Here is an 18,233-nt window from a genome sequence, read left to right as displayed (position 1 = left end):
ATGACCTTCTTTGTTAGTTATAATTTTCCTTTGTTGGTTAGCTTATGTAAGTTTCCACTTATTTCAGAATTTACACATGTTATTTGTTTATACAGTTTTCTCAATACTTGTACATAAATATTATAAAAATAAAGCTTTAACAAAGTAAACTAAATTTTCAGTATTAAACAACTACTGATAACTTATTAAATAAATAAAATAACTAGATCTTATATACCATAACTCTGAATAAGTTTATTATTGTTAAAGACATGTTTTAATTTAATTGTCGAAATAATTTAAAGTAACAAGCTAACAATTATTTTCTGTTTAAATACAAATCTGCTGTAGGTAGTAGTCACCTTTAACAGAATAGTGACTCATTAGCGCCACAAGTGTCGAAACAAACATTAGCATACATTAAAGAAATAATTATTTGTTTAATATCACTTACTTTATTTTTTATTATTAGTTGTTCACTTTGAATTTGTCGCGTGTTTAGTAATCAGAATGTATTTACAGGCAGTTCAGTTACTTAACAATTTTGTCACATATGAAAGACTATTTAGATATATTTCTTATTTTATTACTCAAAAATATTTTGTAGTGTTGTAAAAACTGTTTTAATATTTAGTTGGTTCTAAGGTTTTTAAGTTCATCAAAAGATTTTGCATTTAAACTCAGCGAGTTACCATCAATTAACAAATTTCTTAAGCTTTATAAATAGTAAAATTAATTTATACACAATAGTTAAACAATGTTTAATTTATGAGTCATATAGTATTATATTTAAACTTGTAAAGTTTGTTGTGTCTAAAATCAGTATGAATTTCAATTCATTTGATGTCAATCTCTTTGAAAAGCTTTGTGAAAGCACTGATGAAAACGTAAACGTTTTCTTTTCACCACTGAGCATTTCGCTTGCTCTTTCTATGCTACTTTTAGGCTCAAATGGAACAACCAAGCATCAGATTGAAGAAGCACTAGGATTTCAAAAAGATGAAGAACTTCTTTCTAAGCTGAAAGCGCTGACTGATGTACTTAACTACGATGCTAATAGTTTAAAAGTTGAGCTTGTTAACTCTGTCTTTCCCTCAGAAACATTTATAATGGATGCAAAATACAAGAGTGATATGAAAACTGCTTTTAAATGCCAAATCCAATCTTTAGACTACAAAAACAATACAGACAAATCTAAAAATAAAATCAATGATTGGGTTGCACATTATACTAATGGAAAAATTAAAAACTTGTTTAGCGGCTTCGATCCTGAAACTGCATGTGTTCTAGTTAGTTGTATCTACTTCAAAGGTGATTGGTATAACAAGTTCAAAGGTTATGACACTTACGAGTTCCCATTCTATTGTACAGAAAATAAAACTTCTACTGTTAAAATGATGACACAGAGAGATTACTTTCCGTATATTTCAGTTGAAGAAAAAGGTTTCAAGTGTGTGAGAATTCCTTACAAACAACCAGATTTTAGTATGCTGTTAATTTTACCTGATAAGAAATTTGGTCTAAAAAGTGTAATTGAAAAACTGGACGTTAAAACTATTGAAAACCTCAAAGATATTAACAAATTCCATGAAGAATATATCTCACTAGCAATGCCAAAGTTCAAACTTGAATATGAGGCTAAATTGACCGAATGCTTACATTTGTTGGGAGTAAAAGACGCTTTTGATTGTGGTCTTGCAGATTTTAGTGCAATGTCCACGCAATCAAGTGGACTTTACGTCTCCGAAGCAGTCCACAAAGCATTCATTGAGACAGATGAAAATGGAACTGAAGCTGCAGCAGCAACTGAATTAACCATGGAGTATCTTTGTTTTTTTTCTTTAGTCCAAGAGCCAATTCGCTTTACAGTTGATCATCCGTTTGTGTTGATGATTTTGTTCAAAAGTCAAACTTTGTTCATGGGAAAAGTAACTTCGTTGTAATTAAATTTCATTCGATTGTTTTCGTTTGTATATCCCGTTTTATTCGTTTTTATTTTGAAGTTGTGTTTGATGTTATGCATGGTTATTGTTGAGTTAAATAAATAATAGGTTTGGTTGTGTAAATGTTAATTTTTGTTAAATAAAAAAGATATCTTAACAATGATCTTTTTTAGTATAAAACCAAATGAAAACAGATAAGTAAAAAGAATTTCTACTCAGTGACATTTAAATACTTATGAAATAGTGTGATAAGCAGGAACGTTTCAAAATTAGTTGGTAATATTGATACGAAAAACAGACAGCTAATATCATGACAAATTGTGTAAAGCTCTAAGAATAAAAATAGTATACGTTATATACAACTTGTATATACTGAATTTTAAGAAAATATTAATTTGATACATTTAGTTAAGTAAAAAGCAATTATGAAATAACATTAGACAAAGAAAACAGTCATAAGTTACTGATAGTATTTACTAGTTAACGATATATAATGATTTTATCAAAGTCTACTAGTGATACGTAAGATAGCGTATAAGATATAATACCATACGATTATGATAATAACACGCTTAATTTTACTAGAACCTTATAATTGTTAACCACTGACAATAAATAATGCAAAAAAATGACCTATATGTTTGAATTTAGTGCAATCGTTTAATACATTTTCCATTTTACTAACATATTGTGAAGAATTTAAACTACAACACCAAAACCTTTATCCAATTTTGTGACAATGATGTTTTTGTCATTTTTAAGATATTTTAACTCTTTTATGCAACCCTTAATCATTCTAAAGTCACCTAAATCAATTTGTGTACCAATATAACCGCAAAATCACAAAGTTTGGCATCTAAGCTCTTATGAGCTTCAGTACTTAGTTATAGACCATAGAAAGTACCACTATTAACTGCATAGTTATATTGGTACACAAATTGATTTAGGTGACTTCAGAATGATTAAGGGTTGCATAAAAGAGTTTAAACATCTTAAAAATGACAAAAACATCATTATCACAAAACATGTTTTGCAAATGAAAGTAATAATTTTTAAAATTTAAGGTTTTAAAGTTATATACAGTACGAGGTTTCCGCAACTAAGTAATTAGATAACTTACTCAGTTAATTAAAAAAAAGGATACTGAAACGTAATAGAAAAAACTTATTTCTTTATAACTTATGTGAAGCTCTAAGAATTAAAATAGTAAATGATATATACAACTATGACATAATAAATTTTATTTAATTGTTAAAATGATGTTATAATAAGTTAAGCGAATAGTATTTTTTTTAAAAGACAAAATTGTATAAAAAATAATCATGTTTTAAAGATGCTATTGCGAGGATTAAAGTAATTTTTTATAAAACAAAATAATATTAACTTTAGCTAAAGCAGTTCACTTGCATTCGAGTGTATAATTACACTAAAAATTGTAACCATATTATTTAAGATTATAGTTTTATGAACTTCTTTGATATTCTATCTTTTTAATCAGGTTGGAGCCTGGTGTTTATTAACCCATAAATGTGTTTAAAGTAAATCAAGTTGTTAAAAACAAACTGTTCTTAAAATTTTAATAAATATAACGAATAAGAATATTTAATTTCATTACCAATGTTTAAAATTGTTATTTATTCAAACTCAAATCTTCAAAAATGACCATGATATTTCTTAATAGTTGTAGTTAAGCAGTTTAGATCTTCTGATATAAGTTGTGTAGTTTAGTTATAAAAATAATTAGATCGTACGTCGCTTTAAATTTTTTTTAGTACAAATTAAATCATTTATGATAACAATAACCAATATAGTTGACAAAAACTTGGTATATGAAAATAACAAAGCTGTTTTTAATTTTTTTTTAAAATGAACTTCTTTGTTAGTTATAATTGTCCTTAGTTGGTTATCTTTTGTAAGTTTCCACTTATTTCAGAGTTTACACATGTTATTTGTTTAAACAGTTTTCTAAATACTTAAATATACATATTTTAAAGATAAAGCTTTAACAAAGTAAACTAATTTTTCAGTATTAAATAACTACTGATAACTTATTATAAACTATTCGAAGTATAAACATTAAAAACTACAGTCCTTGAAGATCTAGGGTAAGTATTAAAATTTAGCTTAATTTTTATTAAAGTGTTTTTACATTAACTATTCCGATCAGAACACGGCAAATAGCGGTCTAGGTGCCTAATTTTCCAAAACTAAAATTTTTGGTTCATGATGTACTTTTCAGCTAAAAACATACTAGAATAAAATAAAGTTTTTGTAGTTAAAAATTCCAATTAGGTTGTAAATTTATCAAATGTTAACTACTAGTAATTAATTTTCAATTATTTTCCTATTTTTTTGTTTTTAATTTTTTTTATACTGTTCACTACATCTGTTTTAAATAACTGCGACACGTAAAATATTTCTTTTTCTATTAAGTTCATCTCGCTAGCAACTTGGAAAATTTTCTCGTGAATTATAAAACAATGTCGGGCAGTAATCTAGAAAATAAACTTAATTTTACTTAGATTTTTTGGAAGTATTAAGTCAATTTGTTTAGTTTAAATAATGTTGTTATTATTTTATAACATAGTGGTAATAGAACTTTAAAACTTTAATTGTGCTAAATTGATATTAATACGTTGTTTGTAAAAAGTTATCAAACAAAATACAAGCCTTAATACTTTTTAAAATAAGTTTCAATGATACTAATATAATGTGTGCTTATTAGCTATACTTGTTTTAGAAAAATATGAAATAAATAATATTTAATTGACTAAACTCTTTGCTACTTTATACTATTTTATCTATATTTTAATTTCAAAAGTAATAAACTACCCATATTAATGCATTTTCAAACTTTCAAAAGTATAATCTTAAACTGTAGTTTGTATATAACAACTAAAATAACAATACTGTATTTCTATATATACAATAAAACCAACTTATAGAATTTAAAAGGCTTAATGAAGTTAACTTTAGCTAATTTACTACAAAGACTTAAACAAAATTTTGGTCATATAAATAAAAAATTAAAAAACTAGATTTATAAAAATTGCTCATAAATAAAATAACTAGATCTTATACACCATAACTCTGAATAAAATTTATTATTATTAAAGACATGTTTTAATTTAATTGTCGAAATAAATCTAACTAAAAAGCTAACAATTATTATCTTTTTAACATAGAGCTGCTGTAGGTAGTAGTTACTTTTAAAAAACAGTGACTCATTAGCGCCACAAGTGTCAATACAAACAATAGCATACATTAAAGAAATAATTATTTGTTTATTATCACTTATTTTATTTTTTATTATTAGTTGTGTATTTTGAATTTGTCGCGTGTTTAGTAATCAGAATGTATTCACAGGCAGTTCAGTTACTTAACAAGTTTGTCAGGTATGAAAGATTAATTAGATATATTTCTTATTTTGTTACTCAAAAATATTTTGTAATATTGTAAAAATTTCTCTGATAAAGACTTGGCTCTAACGTTTTTAAGTTAATCAAAACATTTTGAATTTAAACTCATGGAGTTATAATGAACTAAAAAATTTCTTAAGCTTTACAAATTGTAAAACTATTTTACACACAATAGTTTAATAATGGTTGATCAATGAGTAATATAGAATTATACTTCAGCTTGTAAAGTTTGTAGTGTCTTAAAATCAGTATGAATTTCAACTCGTTTGATATCAATCTCTTTGAAAAGCTCTGTGAAATCACTGATGAAAACGAAAACATTTTGTTTTCGCCACTGAGCATTTCGCTTGCTCTTTCTATGCTACTACTAGGTTCAGATGGAACAACCAAGCATCAGATTGAAGAAGCACTAGGACTTGTAAAAGATGAAGAACTTCTTTCTAAGCTCAAAGCGTTTAATGATGTACTTAACTACGATTCTAATAGTTTAAAAGTTGAACTTGTTAACTCTGTCTTTCCCTCAGAAACATTTATAATGGATGCAAAATACAAGAGTGATATGAAAACTGCTTTCAAATGTCAAATCCAATCTTTAGACTACAACAACAATGCAGACAAATCTAAAAATAAAATCAATGATTGGGTTGCACGTTGTACTAATGGAAAAATTGAAGTTTTGTTTAAAAAATTGATTCCTGAAACTGTATGTGTTCTAGTTAGTTGTATCTACTTTAAAGGTGATTGGTTTGATAAGTTCAAACATTATAACACCTACAAAGCTCCATTCTATTGTACAGAAAATAAAACTTCTACTGTTGAAATGATGATAAAGAGAAATGACTTTCCGTATGTTTCAGTTGATGAAAAAGGGTTCAAGTGCGTCAGAATTTCTTACAAGCAACCAGATTTTAGTATGCTGATAATTTTACCTGATGAGAAATTTGGATTGAAAAGTGTGATAGAAAAACTGGACGTCAAAACTATTGAAAACCTCAAAGATATTAATAAATACTGTGATAAAGACATCTCGTTGAGAATGCCAAAGTTCAAACTTGAGTATAGAGCTGAATTGATCGAATGCTTACGTTTGTTGGGAGTAAAAGACGCTTTTGATAAAAGTCTTGCAGATTTTAGTGCAATGTCCACGCAATCAAGTGGACTTTACGTCTCCGAAGCAGTCCACAAAGCCTTTATTGAGACAGATGAAAGTGGAACTGAAGCTGCAGCAGCAACTGGATTAGTTAAGAATTATATATGTGATTTTTCTCCAGTCAATGAGCCAATTCGCTTTACAGTTAATCATCCGTTTGTGTTGATGATTTTGTTTAAAAATCAAACTTTGTTCATGGGAAAAGTAACTTCGTTGTAATGAAGTTATGATCGATTGCTTTCGTTTGTAAATCCCGTAATATTCTTTTTTATTATGAAGTTGTGTTTGATGTTATGCATGATTTTCGTTGAGTTTAATAAATACTTTACGTTTGATTGTGTAAATGTTGATATTTTTTGATAAATTAAGATATCTTAAAAATTGTCTTGTTAAGTATATAACCAAATAGAAATAGCTAATTTTTATAATTTAAAAGGGTTCAGCAGCAAGTAAATAGATGTTTTACTAAGATAGATTTAAATACTGTAGAAGTATTTTGATAAGCAGGAATGTTTCAAAATTAATTGGTAATGTTGATACGCAATATAAACAACTAGTGTCATGACAAATTGTGTGAAGCTCTAAGAATAAAAATAGTATACTTAATATATTACTTGTATATACTGAATTTATCAAAATGTTCAAATGATGTTACATTTAGCTAAGCATAAAATAATCACGAAAAAAAATACTTAGATAAAGAAACAATCAGGTTTTAAAATATAAGTTACTGATAGTATTTACTAGTTAACGTTATACAACTATTTTATCGAAGTCTACTAGCAATACGTTAGATAGTGTATAAGATATAAAACATACGATTATGATAATAACACGCTTAATATGACTTATACCTTACACTTGTTAACCACTGACAATAAACATTGCAAAAACTTAACCTATATGTTTGAATTTAGAGCAAGCGATTAATACATTTTCCATTTTACTAACATTATCTGAAAAATTTAAACTCCAGAACCTTAATCCAATTTTGTGACAATGATATTTTTGTCATTTTTAAGTTGTTTAAACTCTTTTATGCAACCCTTAATCATTCTAAAGTCACCTAAATCAAATTGTCTACCACTATAACCGCAAAATCACAAAGTTTGGCATCTAAACTGTTATAAGCTTGAGTACTTAGTTCTAGCTAGACTATAAAAAGTACCACTATTAACTGCATAGTTAAATTGGTACATGAATTGATTTAAGTGACTTCAGAATGATTAAGGATTGCATAAAAGAGTATAAACAATAAAAAGTGTCGAAAACATCATTATCACAAAACATGTTGTACAAGTGTAAATAATTGATTTTTATTACTTAAAGTTTTTAAAATCTAAAAACAGCACGAGGTTTCCGCAGCAATTTGTTAATTAGATAACTTAAACAGTTAATTTTTAAATATTATTTGCTTATATTGAAAGGTAATAGAAAAAACTTATGTCTTAATAACTAATCTAAAGTTCTGAGAACTAAAATAGTAAATGTTATATACAACTATAATATAATAAATTTTTCAAATTGTTAAAATGATGTTATAATAAGTTAAGTGAATAGTATTTTTAAACAAGACAAAATTGTATCAAAAACAATCATGTTTTGAAGATGCTCTTGCGAGGAATTAAGTGAATTTTTTATAAAATAATAGTATTAACATCAGCTCTTGCAGTTCACTTGCATTCGAGTGTATAATTACACTAAAAATTCTAACCATATTATTTAAGATTTTAGTTTTATGAATTTCTTTGATATTCTATCTTTGAAATCAGGTTGGAACTTAAATCATTTATGATAACAATAACCAATATAGTAGACAAAAACTTGGTATATGAAAATAACAAAGCAACTTTTGATTTTTTTTTATAAATGACCTTCTTTGTTAGTTATAATTGTCCTTTGTTGGTTAGCTTATGTCAGTTTCCACTTATTTCAGAGTTTACACATGTTATTTGTTTATACAGTTTTCTAAATACTTATAAAAAAATATTTAAAAAATAAAGCTTTACAAAGTGAATTATATTTATTGTTAAACTACTACTAATAACTTATTGTAAGCTGTTCGAAGTATATAACTTACTCAACTATATTTTTTGAAGATCTATGGTGAGTATTGAAATTTAGCTTAAATTATATGAAATTGTTTTAAACTATTCAGATAAGAAAATGACAACCAGTGGTCCAGGTGCTGAATTTTCCAAAAACTAAAATGTTTGGCCCACGATGTACTTTTCAGCTAAAAATATACTAGAATAAAATAAAGTTGTTGTAGTTAAAATTTACAACTAAGTTGTAAATTTATCAGTTGTTAACTACTAGTAATTCATTTTCATTTATTTCGTTTAATTTTTTTTCCTTTTGTTTACCACATCTGTTTTAAATAACTTCGACCCGTAAAAAAAATTCGTCTATTATCTAGCAAATTTTAAAACTTCCCCGAGTAATATAAAATGATATCGGCCAGTGATCTAAAAAATTTACTTAATTTTACTTAGATTTTTTGGAAATATTAAGGTAATTTGTTTAGTTGAATAATGTTATTATTATATATAGTAAAACGTTCTAGTCAAATTAAGCGTGTTATTATCGTAATCGTATGTTTATTATCTCTAACGTGTCGCTTATAGACTACAAAAAATAACTATGTACCATTAACTAGTTAATAACATATGTAAATTAGTTTAAACATGATAATTTCTTTGTCTACTAATGATTTTTCATCATTACTTTTTACTTAACTAAATGTAACATCACTTCGAATTTTAGATAAAAATTCAGTATATACAAGTAGTATATAACGTATATTATATTAATCTTAGAACTACATAAAAAGTTATGACACTAGTTGTTTGTATTGCGTATCAATATTTCCAATTAATTTTGAAACGTTTCTACTTATCACACTACTTCAAAAGTATTTAAATTTAACCAAGTAGAATATTTATTTACTAGCAGCTGAACCCTTTTAAATTATATTGTTTACGAATCTTACTTTATTTAACAAAAATTAACATTTACACAACCAAACTTAATATTTATTAAACTCAACAAAAACTATGCAAACATCAAACAAAACTTCATTATAAAAAAGAATAAAACAGGATGTACAAACGAAAACAATCGATCAAAACTTCATTACAACGAAGTAACTTTTCCCATAAACAAAGTTTGATTTTTATACAAAATCATCAACACAAACGGATGATCAACTGTAAAGGGTATCAACTCTTCTTCTGATGAAGATATACAAGTGTCAACAGAAGTTGATCCAGTTGCAGCAGCAGCTTCAGTTCCATTTTCATTCGTCTCAAAAAACGCTTTGTGGACTGCTTCGGACACAAATAGTCCACTGGATTGCGTGGACATTGCACTAAAATCTGCAAGACCACTATCAAAAGCGTCTTTTACTCCCAACAAATGTAAGCATTTGTTCAATTTAGTTTTATACTCAAGTTTGAGCTTTGGAATTGTTAGCAAAACATATTCATCATGGAACTTGTTAACATCTTTGAGGTTTTCAATAGTATCAACATCCAGTTTTTCGATCACACTTTTCAATCCAAACTTTTCATCAGGTAAAATTATCAGCATACTAAATTCTGGCTGCTTGTAAGGAATTCTGACACACTTGAAACCTTTTTCATCAACTGAAATGTAAGAGTAATAACTTTCCCGTCTCATCATTTTAACAGTAGAAGTTTTGTTTTCTGTACAATAGAATGATAATTTGTAAGTGTTACAACGCTCGAATTTTTTATACCAATCACCTTTGAAGTAGATACAACTAACTAGAACACATGAAGTTTCAGGAAACAATTTCCTAAACAAGTTTTTAATTTTTCCATTAGTATAATGTGCAACCCAATCATTGATTTTATTTTTAGATTTGTCTGTATTGTTTTTGTAGTCTAAAGATTGGATTTGGCATTTAAAAGCAGTTTTCATATCACTCTTGTATTTTGCATCCATTATAAATGTTTCTGAGGGAAATACAGAGTTAGCAAGTTCAACTTTTAAACTATTAGAATCGTAGTTAAGTACATCATTTAACGCTTTGAGCTTAGAAAGAAGTTCTTCGTCTTTTACAAATCCTAGTGCTTCTTCAATCTGCTGCTTGGTTGTTCCATTTGAACCTAGAAGTAGCATAGAAAGAGCAAGCGAAATGCTCAGTGGTGAAAAGAAAATGTTTTCGTTTTCATTAGTGCTTTCACAGAGCTTTTCAAAGAGATTGACATCAAACGAGTTGAAATTCATACTGATTTAAAAACTAACTTTACAACCTAAAACATTTTCAATGTTACTCATGAATAATTAATATTATATAACTAATATTTTTCAAAAAGTTTTAAAAGTTTGTAAAAGCCTAGGAAACTATTACTCTACTTATTTGCTTAAATTAATTTTTATAACTTTATATATAACCAAATGTTTATTAAAGCTCTGCTTTAGTTATAGTATTAAGTTGTATTTTAAAATAGCATGAATGTTTGTACAGTTTAAACTTAAAAATAATTCGAGTTTTAATAATTGATATAAGTGTTAGAACAATGCAACAATGCTAAGAAGCGAATTTTTACTAGTTAGTTAAACACGTAACAAAATCTATATTTGATTAATTAATATTCAATCATAAAATAAGTGATACTAAAGAAATAATGAGTTCTTCAACGCTTGCTGTTGTTTGTTTTGACACTTGAGGCGCTAATGAGTCACTGTTCTGTTAAAAGTAACTACTACCTACAGCAGATATGTATTTAAACAGAAAAAAATTGTTAGCTTATTAATTAAATTTATTTCGACAATTAAATTAAAACAGGTCTTTAACAATAATAAACTTAGAAATAACAAATATAAATAACGACAGAAGACTAATCATTTATTTTTGCTCCTTTTTTTTTAAATTGTATTTTTATACTGTTAACTTCATCTTTTTTAAATAACTGCGACCTATGAAAGATTTTTTTATAAAAAACGTCTCGCTAAGAACTTGAAAAATTTCCCCATGATTTATAAAAAAACGCCGACCAGTGGGATCTATGAAAATTTATTTCTTCTACTAAGATTTTTTTGAAGTTTTAAACTAATTTGTTTAATTTAAAAATGTTGCTATTATTTTATAATAAAAGGGTAAGTTTTATCTAAACGTTTTTTTTTTGCGAAATTGACTATTTTATTATGTTTGTAATTTCCTTTGAAAGTTTAAAAATTGTTTAAAATAACCATAAAACTATTACTAATATACTTTTAATGACATATTTTTAAAATATGTATTTTCTAGCTATACTTGTTTTAAAACAAGTATGAAATTTACTTTAAATTATAGTTATATCATTAAATTATCTTTTCTATATAAAAGTAATAAGTTTTACTACTTTATTTTTTAATTCAGTATATTCACATTGTTTACAATCAGTAATTGATTCATCTTGTGCAAAACTAATTTTTCAATTCATATTGTGCAAAACAAATTTTTCAATTCATATTGTGCAAAACTAATTTTTTCATTTCATGTTGTGCAAAACTAATTTTTTCATTTCATGTTGTGCAAAACTAATTTTTCAATTCATACTGTGCAAAACTAATTTTTTAATTCATGTTGTGCAAAACTAATTTTTAATTCATATTGTGCAAAACTAATTTTTTAATTCACATAGTGTTGCACTTCATTGCGGCTCCACAATTTATGTTTCAACAACTTTTTGTATTGAAAACTTGTATATATTTAAAATGAAGCTGACACAGATTGAGCTTGCAGTTCTAATTTTAGTAGTGTTCAAAAAACGAACGTAAAAATTATAAAAGTAACCAAATTTATCATTAAACTCAGTGAAAAAAGGCGTAAAGTTTGGAACTTGCGTAATTTTTTTTTCTTTTTTTTTCTGCTACGTGGAACAGCAGCTCCAGTGTGCCCCCACGCGATGACACTTGATAGTAGTATTTTATTTTCTTCTAATTAGTTAAAAATGGTTTAGGTGCGTACTTGACATCAAAAGAAAAATACAATGTTTTTTTATATATAAAAGTCTGACACTATTTTCCTCCCCTTTATACAAAAATTTTGCCATAAAATTTTTATTAGGCTTGTTTGTATTATCTATTAAAATGTAGAGTTTGAAAAAAAGAGTCTATAAAAGTTAAACCCAATATAGCTTGTCCTGGACATGACGTTAAAATGTATCCAAGTGGTGTACGGCTCGATAACCGAAAGGTTTTTAGTGCATCAGGTCCTAAGACAAATTGTTTTGACAGATTTTTTGTTGTTCAGTAAACAGTAACTTACATTCAAGAGCTCATTGAAACAGCTGTAATTCTATTTGAAGAACATTTATATTACATTTGATTTACTGTTTTCAGTGTTTAATAAAAATATTGTTGTTTAGGCATTACTTTTTATCGTAAGTTGATCTTTATGTTTTTCACTCTGGTCTATGTATTTACTAATACTAAGCTTATTCCTGATATTTGTTAATCTGTTTATAGTAAACTTTATTTTTTTTCAAATGTTTTACTTTTGCACGAGAATAACTGGAATGATTGACTCTTTCCAGTAAGTTTTTTCTTAAGTTTTGCAGAGAATATTCTATATTGGTGAGAAGCTAGAAGTTGATGCTAAAGTGGAAATTTGTGTAACTATTATTGTGGGATCTCACAGACCATAGAAAATATAAATAATGAAATTAGTTTTTAGGAGGCGAATCGACAAAACTTATTTAAAACCTGCTACAATAATAATATAATAATAAGTATAAGTTAGTGTGTGTTAGAGGGTTTCCTTTTTATATTAATCTATTAACTTTAAAAGAAATTAAAACATGTTTTATTTTTGTGTTAATTATATAAACTTTTTTACTTTTTATTTTTTTGTCCTTTGCTTTAAGTTTAAGCTTAATGTTTTAATGGTTTGGTCTACAGTTTGACAAAAGACTTGCAACAATAAACATATTTTTCCTCCAAACTAGTCAGCCCCTTGTAGCATAACGACAGGCTAAGGAGTCGATCTTGCCTTACATAGTTCATAAAAACAAATAAACCTGTCAAAAGAGTCCATTTTAGATTTTCTATAATCACACTTTATCCAATTTTATTAATATTTATCCCATTAAGAATAAAAAACAAATAAAACAAAAACATTTTTGTAAAAAGAAGTATAATTATGTCATAGTTTATATACATACGTTGAACTTCAATTGAATATTTCTCTATCAATTTTCGAATTAAATTCATTTGGACTTATAATTATAATCTAAAATGTCTTTTCTAATGAAATATCTTAAAAAATAGTTAAGTTTATTTAAAGATAATGTTACATTAAATGTTTATCATAACACTATAGATATCGTAAAAAAACATTTGTTAACAAAAACATTAACGGCTTGTTCTGAACTCTTTTCTCTATAAGTGTTTTAATGAATTATTTGAGTTTTTTATATTTCTAAAAATGTTATTTGTTTATGTGACAGTACTTAACAACCGATTTATTTACAGTATTCAAGTAAAACTGTTCACTACCTAGAGCGATTTTACTTTAAAAATTTAAAAACTATCAAGGCATGTTTTCTGCATATAAAACTAAACAATATTATCCATTAAACTTAGTTATTATATATCATAGCTAGAACACCAATTTATTGTAGGTTATAAAACTATTTGTCAGATTTTTATTACAAAAACTAAAGGACATGGTAGGAAAACCATGAACTTTAATAAAAAACTAGAAAAAGTAATTTTTTATTCCGTTTATTATTATTTTTTCTGTTTAATATAAACAACTTCTGCCTGCAGCAGTTATCTCAATCAAAACGAAACAAAACTCATTAGCGCCAAAAGTGTTAGACCTATCCACATTGACCTTAAAAAAATCAAAACAATTGTTGTAAGTCACATACTTTATGGTTGATTAATGATAGCGCATTTTGAACTTGTCACGTGTTAAACTAAGTAAACACAATGTACGTATTCAGTTACTTAACAATTTAGTCAGGTATGAAAAACATTCTAGATATATGTCTAATGTTTTTACGCAACAATATTTTGTAGTAATAAAAGTTGCTTTAACAAATATTTGGCTCTAAGGTTTTCAAGCTGATCAAAATATTTTGCATTTAAACTCAGGGAGTTATAATCAACTAAAAAATTTCTAAACCTCTAAAAACTGTAAAAATATTTTATACACAATAGTAAATTAATGTTTTATCAATGAGTAATATAGAATTATATTTCAGCTTGTAAAGTTTGTTGTGTCTAAAATCAGTATGAATTTCAACTCGTTTGATGTAAATCTATTTGAAAAGCTTTGTAAAAGCACTGATGAAAACGAAAACATTTTCTTTTCACCACTGAGCATTTCGCTTGCTCTTTCTATGCTACTACTAGGTTCAAATGGAACAACCAAGCAGCAGATTTTCCTAACAAAATTTATATATTCTGATTGCTTTTTCAGTATCAGCTGCATTATTGAATTGTGATTGGCAGCTTATAATTCTTTAGTAGAATTAACTTAGTTAATCTATTGTGTTTTAGATAAACTATTCTATAAAGAGTTATACATTATAGTCTGACTCTTGTATTTTGTAAAAGGTATTTCAAGTAGTTTAAATTATTGGTTGTTTATAAACATATTAACTACTTGTTCAATTTGACACCTTCCAGGTGTTTTGTTAGTAAGTATATTTTTATATAGTGTCGCAGTATTATTTGTGTGTTTTTATTTTGTATATAAATAGTACCATTTTCAACTTCCTGTCTGTTCTTATATTAAATAATTATCAGTAAAAATAACCTAAGCAGTAATAACGAGCCCCTTGTTAAGCTATCCCCCAAGCGCAAGCGGACTAGGGCCCCTGCACGTTTACAGCAGGTGCATGAGGAAAAAGGTCAGGTTGACAATACGCCCTCTGGCGGTCAACCTGATCTCTCTGAACCTTTAGGCCATTAGGCACCAACATCCACTGCTTACAACAGTACTTGACAATCGATTTATTTCAAGTTTTCAAGTAAAACTGTTCACTACCTAGAGCGATTTTACTTCAAAAATTTTGAAAAGTATCAAGGCATGTTTTCTGCATATAAAACTAAACAAATAAAATCCATTAAAATTAGTTATTATATATCATAGCTAGAACACCAATTTATTCTAGGTTATAAAACTATTTTGTTAGATTTTATTACAAAAACTAAAGGACACGGTATGAAAACCATGAACTTTAATAAAAAACTAGAAAAAGTAATTTTTTATTCCTTTCATTATTATTTTTTCTGTTTAATATAAACAACTTCTGCCTGCAGCAGTTATCTCAATCAAAACGAAATATAACTTTTTAGCGCCAAAAGTGTTAGACCAATCCACAGTAACCTTGAAAAAATCAAAACAATTGTTGTAAGTCACATACTTTATGTTTGATTATTGATTGTGCATTTTGAACTTGTTACGTGTAGTAAAGAGAATGTACGTATTCAGTTACTTAACAATTTAGTCAGATATGAAAAACATTCTAGATATATGTCTAATATTTTTACGCAACAATATTTTGTAGTATTATAAAAATTGCTTTAATAAGCACTTGGCTCTAAGGTTTTTAGGTTGATCAAAACATTTTGCATTTAAACTCAGGGATTTTTTGATAATATAACCTTACTCTAAAAACACGATTTTGCTAACAACTTTGTAACGGCTCAATAAAAGTTACTGTTTACTAGTATTTTACTATATTAACTATTTCAACCAAAAAAAGTTATCAAGACATTAAATGTTTCAGTTTTACAAATTAATCCAAAAAAACTTTCTTCTTTTCACACTACTTCATAACTTTATTTTAAAACAAACTAAGTAAATTATTTCATTCATTTCTTGCTGCTTAAAACCTCAGGTCAAAATAAATATCTCAGGTCAAAAAAACGAATTTTAGTTTATTTAACAAAAATTTACATGTAGACAAAAAAAACCAAATACCAAAATATAAAAAATCTAAATACCAAACACAGCTTAAAAACACAAAAGAATGGAACTGAGCAATCATAATCCATACAAACAAAAGCAATCAAATCAAAAAAACTTCATTACAACGAAGTTACTTTTCCCATGAACAAAGTTTGATTTTTAAACAAAATCATCAACACAAACGGATGATCAACTGTAAAACGAATTGGATCTCTGACTCGAAAAGAGGAACAACTAAGTACTGATCTGGATCCAGTTGCAGCAGCAGCTTCAGTTCCATTTTCATTTGTCTCAATGAATGCTTTGTGGACCGTTTCGGACACAAATAGTCCTGTTGATTTCGTGGACATTGCACTAAAATCTGCAAGACTTTCATCAAAAGCGTCTTTTACTCCCAACAAACGTAAACTGTTATTCAATTTAGTTTCATACTCAAGTTTGAATTTTGGCATTCTCAATGAGATATATTCATCAAGGAAGTTATTAATATCTTTGAGGTTTTCAACAGTTTTAACGTCCAGATTTTTGATCACACTTTTCAATCCAAACTTTTCATCAGGTAAAATTATCAGCATACTATAATCTGGTTGCTTGTAAGGAATTCTCACACACTTGAACCCTTTTTCATCAACTGAAATATACGGAAAGTGGTTTGTCTGTATCATCATTTGAACAGTAGAAGTTTTAAATTCTTCACAATAGATTTGAGCTCTGTAAGTGTTATAAGGTTTGAATTTGTTAAACCAACCACCTTTGAAGTAGATACAACTAACTAGAACACATGCAGTTTTAGGGTCTAAGCCATTAAACAAGTCTTTAATTTTTCCATTAGTACAGCGTGCAACCCAATCATTGATTTTAGTTTTTGATTTGTCTGCATTGTTCTTGTAGTCTAAAGATTGGATTTGGCATTTAAAAGCAGTTTTCATGTCACTTCTGTACTTTGCAACCATCTGAAACGCTTTTGAAGGAAAGACAGAGTTAGCAAGCTTTACTTTCAAGCTATTAGCATCGTAATTAAGCACACCATTTAAAGCTTTGAGCTTAGAAAGAAGTTCTTCATCTTTTACAAATCCTAGTGCTTCTTCAATCTGCTGCTTGGTTGTTCCATTTGAACCTAGTAGTAGCATAGAAAGAGCAAGCGAAATGCTCAGTGGTGAAAAGAAAATGTTTTCGTTTTCATCAGTGCTTTCACAGAGCTTTTCAAAGAGATTGAAATCAAACGAATTGAAATTCATACTGATTTAAAAACTAACTTTACAACCTAAAAAATTTTCAATATCACTCATAAATAATTAATATTATTTAACTAATATTTTTCAAAAAGTTTTAAAAGTTCGTAAAAGCCTAGAAAACTATTACTCTACTTATTTGCTTGAATTAAGTATGATCATTATATTAATAATCAGATGTTAATCAAAGCTCTGCTTTAGTTATAGTATTAAGTTGTATTTTAAAGTAGCATGAATGTTTGTACAGTTTAAACTTAAAAATAATTCGAGTTTTAATAATTGATATAAGTCTTAGAACAATGCAACAATGCTAAGAAGCGAATTTTTACTAGTTAGTTAAACACGTAACAAAATCTATATTTGAATAATTAATAATCAATAATAAAATAAGTGATACTAAAGAAATAATGAGTTCTTCAATGCTTGCTATTTTTTGTTTTGACATTTGTGGCGCTAATGAGTCACGTTTCTGTTAAAATTAACTACTACCGGCAGAAGATTTGGATTTAAACAGAAAATAATTGTTAGCTTGTTAATTAAATTTATTTCCACGATTAAATTAAAACAAGTCTT

General features: G+C 26.9%; 4 protein-coding genes across 4 annotated transcripts; 2 read left to right on the top strand and 2 right to left on the bottom strand.

Annotated features, from left to right (window-relative positions):
- Positions 1 to 803: 803 nt before the first annotated feature.
- On the top strand, positions 804 to 1,922 carry LOC145838084 (leukocyte elastase inhibitor-like). The gene has a single exon (XM_082945621.1). It carries the CDS (start codon positions 804 to 806, stop codon positions 1,920 to 1,922), a length of 1,119 nt encoding a protein of 372 aa, XP_082801747.1.
- A 3,669-nt stretch (positions 1,923 to 5,591) lies between these two features.
- On the top strand, positions 5,592 to 6,710 carry LOC145838082 (serpin B11-like). The gene has a single exon (XM_082945619.1). The coding sequence runs from the start codon at positions 5,592 to 5,594 to the stop codon at positions 6,708 to 6,710; it is 1,119 nt and encodes a 372-aa protein (XP_082801745.1).
- A 2,916-nt stretch (positions 6,711 to 9,626) lies between these two features.
- LOC145838080 (leukocyte elastase inhibitor-like) lies at positions 9,627 to 10,745 on the bottom strand. The gene has a single exon (XM_082945615.1). The coding sequence runs from the start codon at positions 10,743 to 10,745 to the stop codon at positions 9,627 to 9,629; it is 1,119 nt and encodes a 372-aa protein (XP_082801741.1).
- Positions 10,746 to 16,547: 5,802 nt separating this feature from the next.
- Positions 16,548 to 17,666, bottom strand: LOC145838079 (leukocyte elastase inhibitor A-like). Its single transcript, XM_082945614.1, has one exon. It carries the CDS (start codon positions 17,664 to 17,666, stop codon positions 16,548 to 16,550), a length of 1,119 nt encoding a protein of 372 aa, XP_082801740.1.
- Positions 17,667 to 18,233: the final 567 nt, after the last annotated feature.

Source organism: Thalia democratica, chromosome 6 (assembly GCF_965202585.1).
Source record: "Thalia democratica chromosome 6, ktThaDemo2.hap1.1, whole genome shotgun sequence".
NCBI classification, from domain to species: domain Eukaryota; kingdom Metazoa; phylum Chordata; class Thaliacea; order Salpida; family Salpidae; genus Thalia; species Thalia democratica.
Note: the sequence above shows the minus strand (reverse complement) of the source record. Positions and strands in the feature narration are given on the sequence as shown.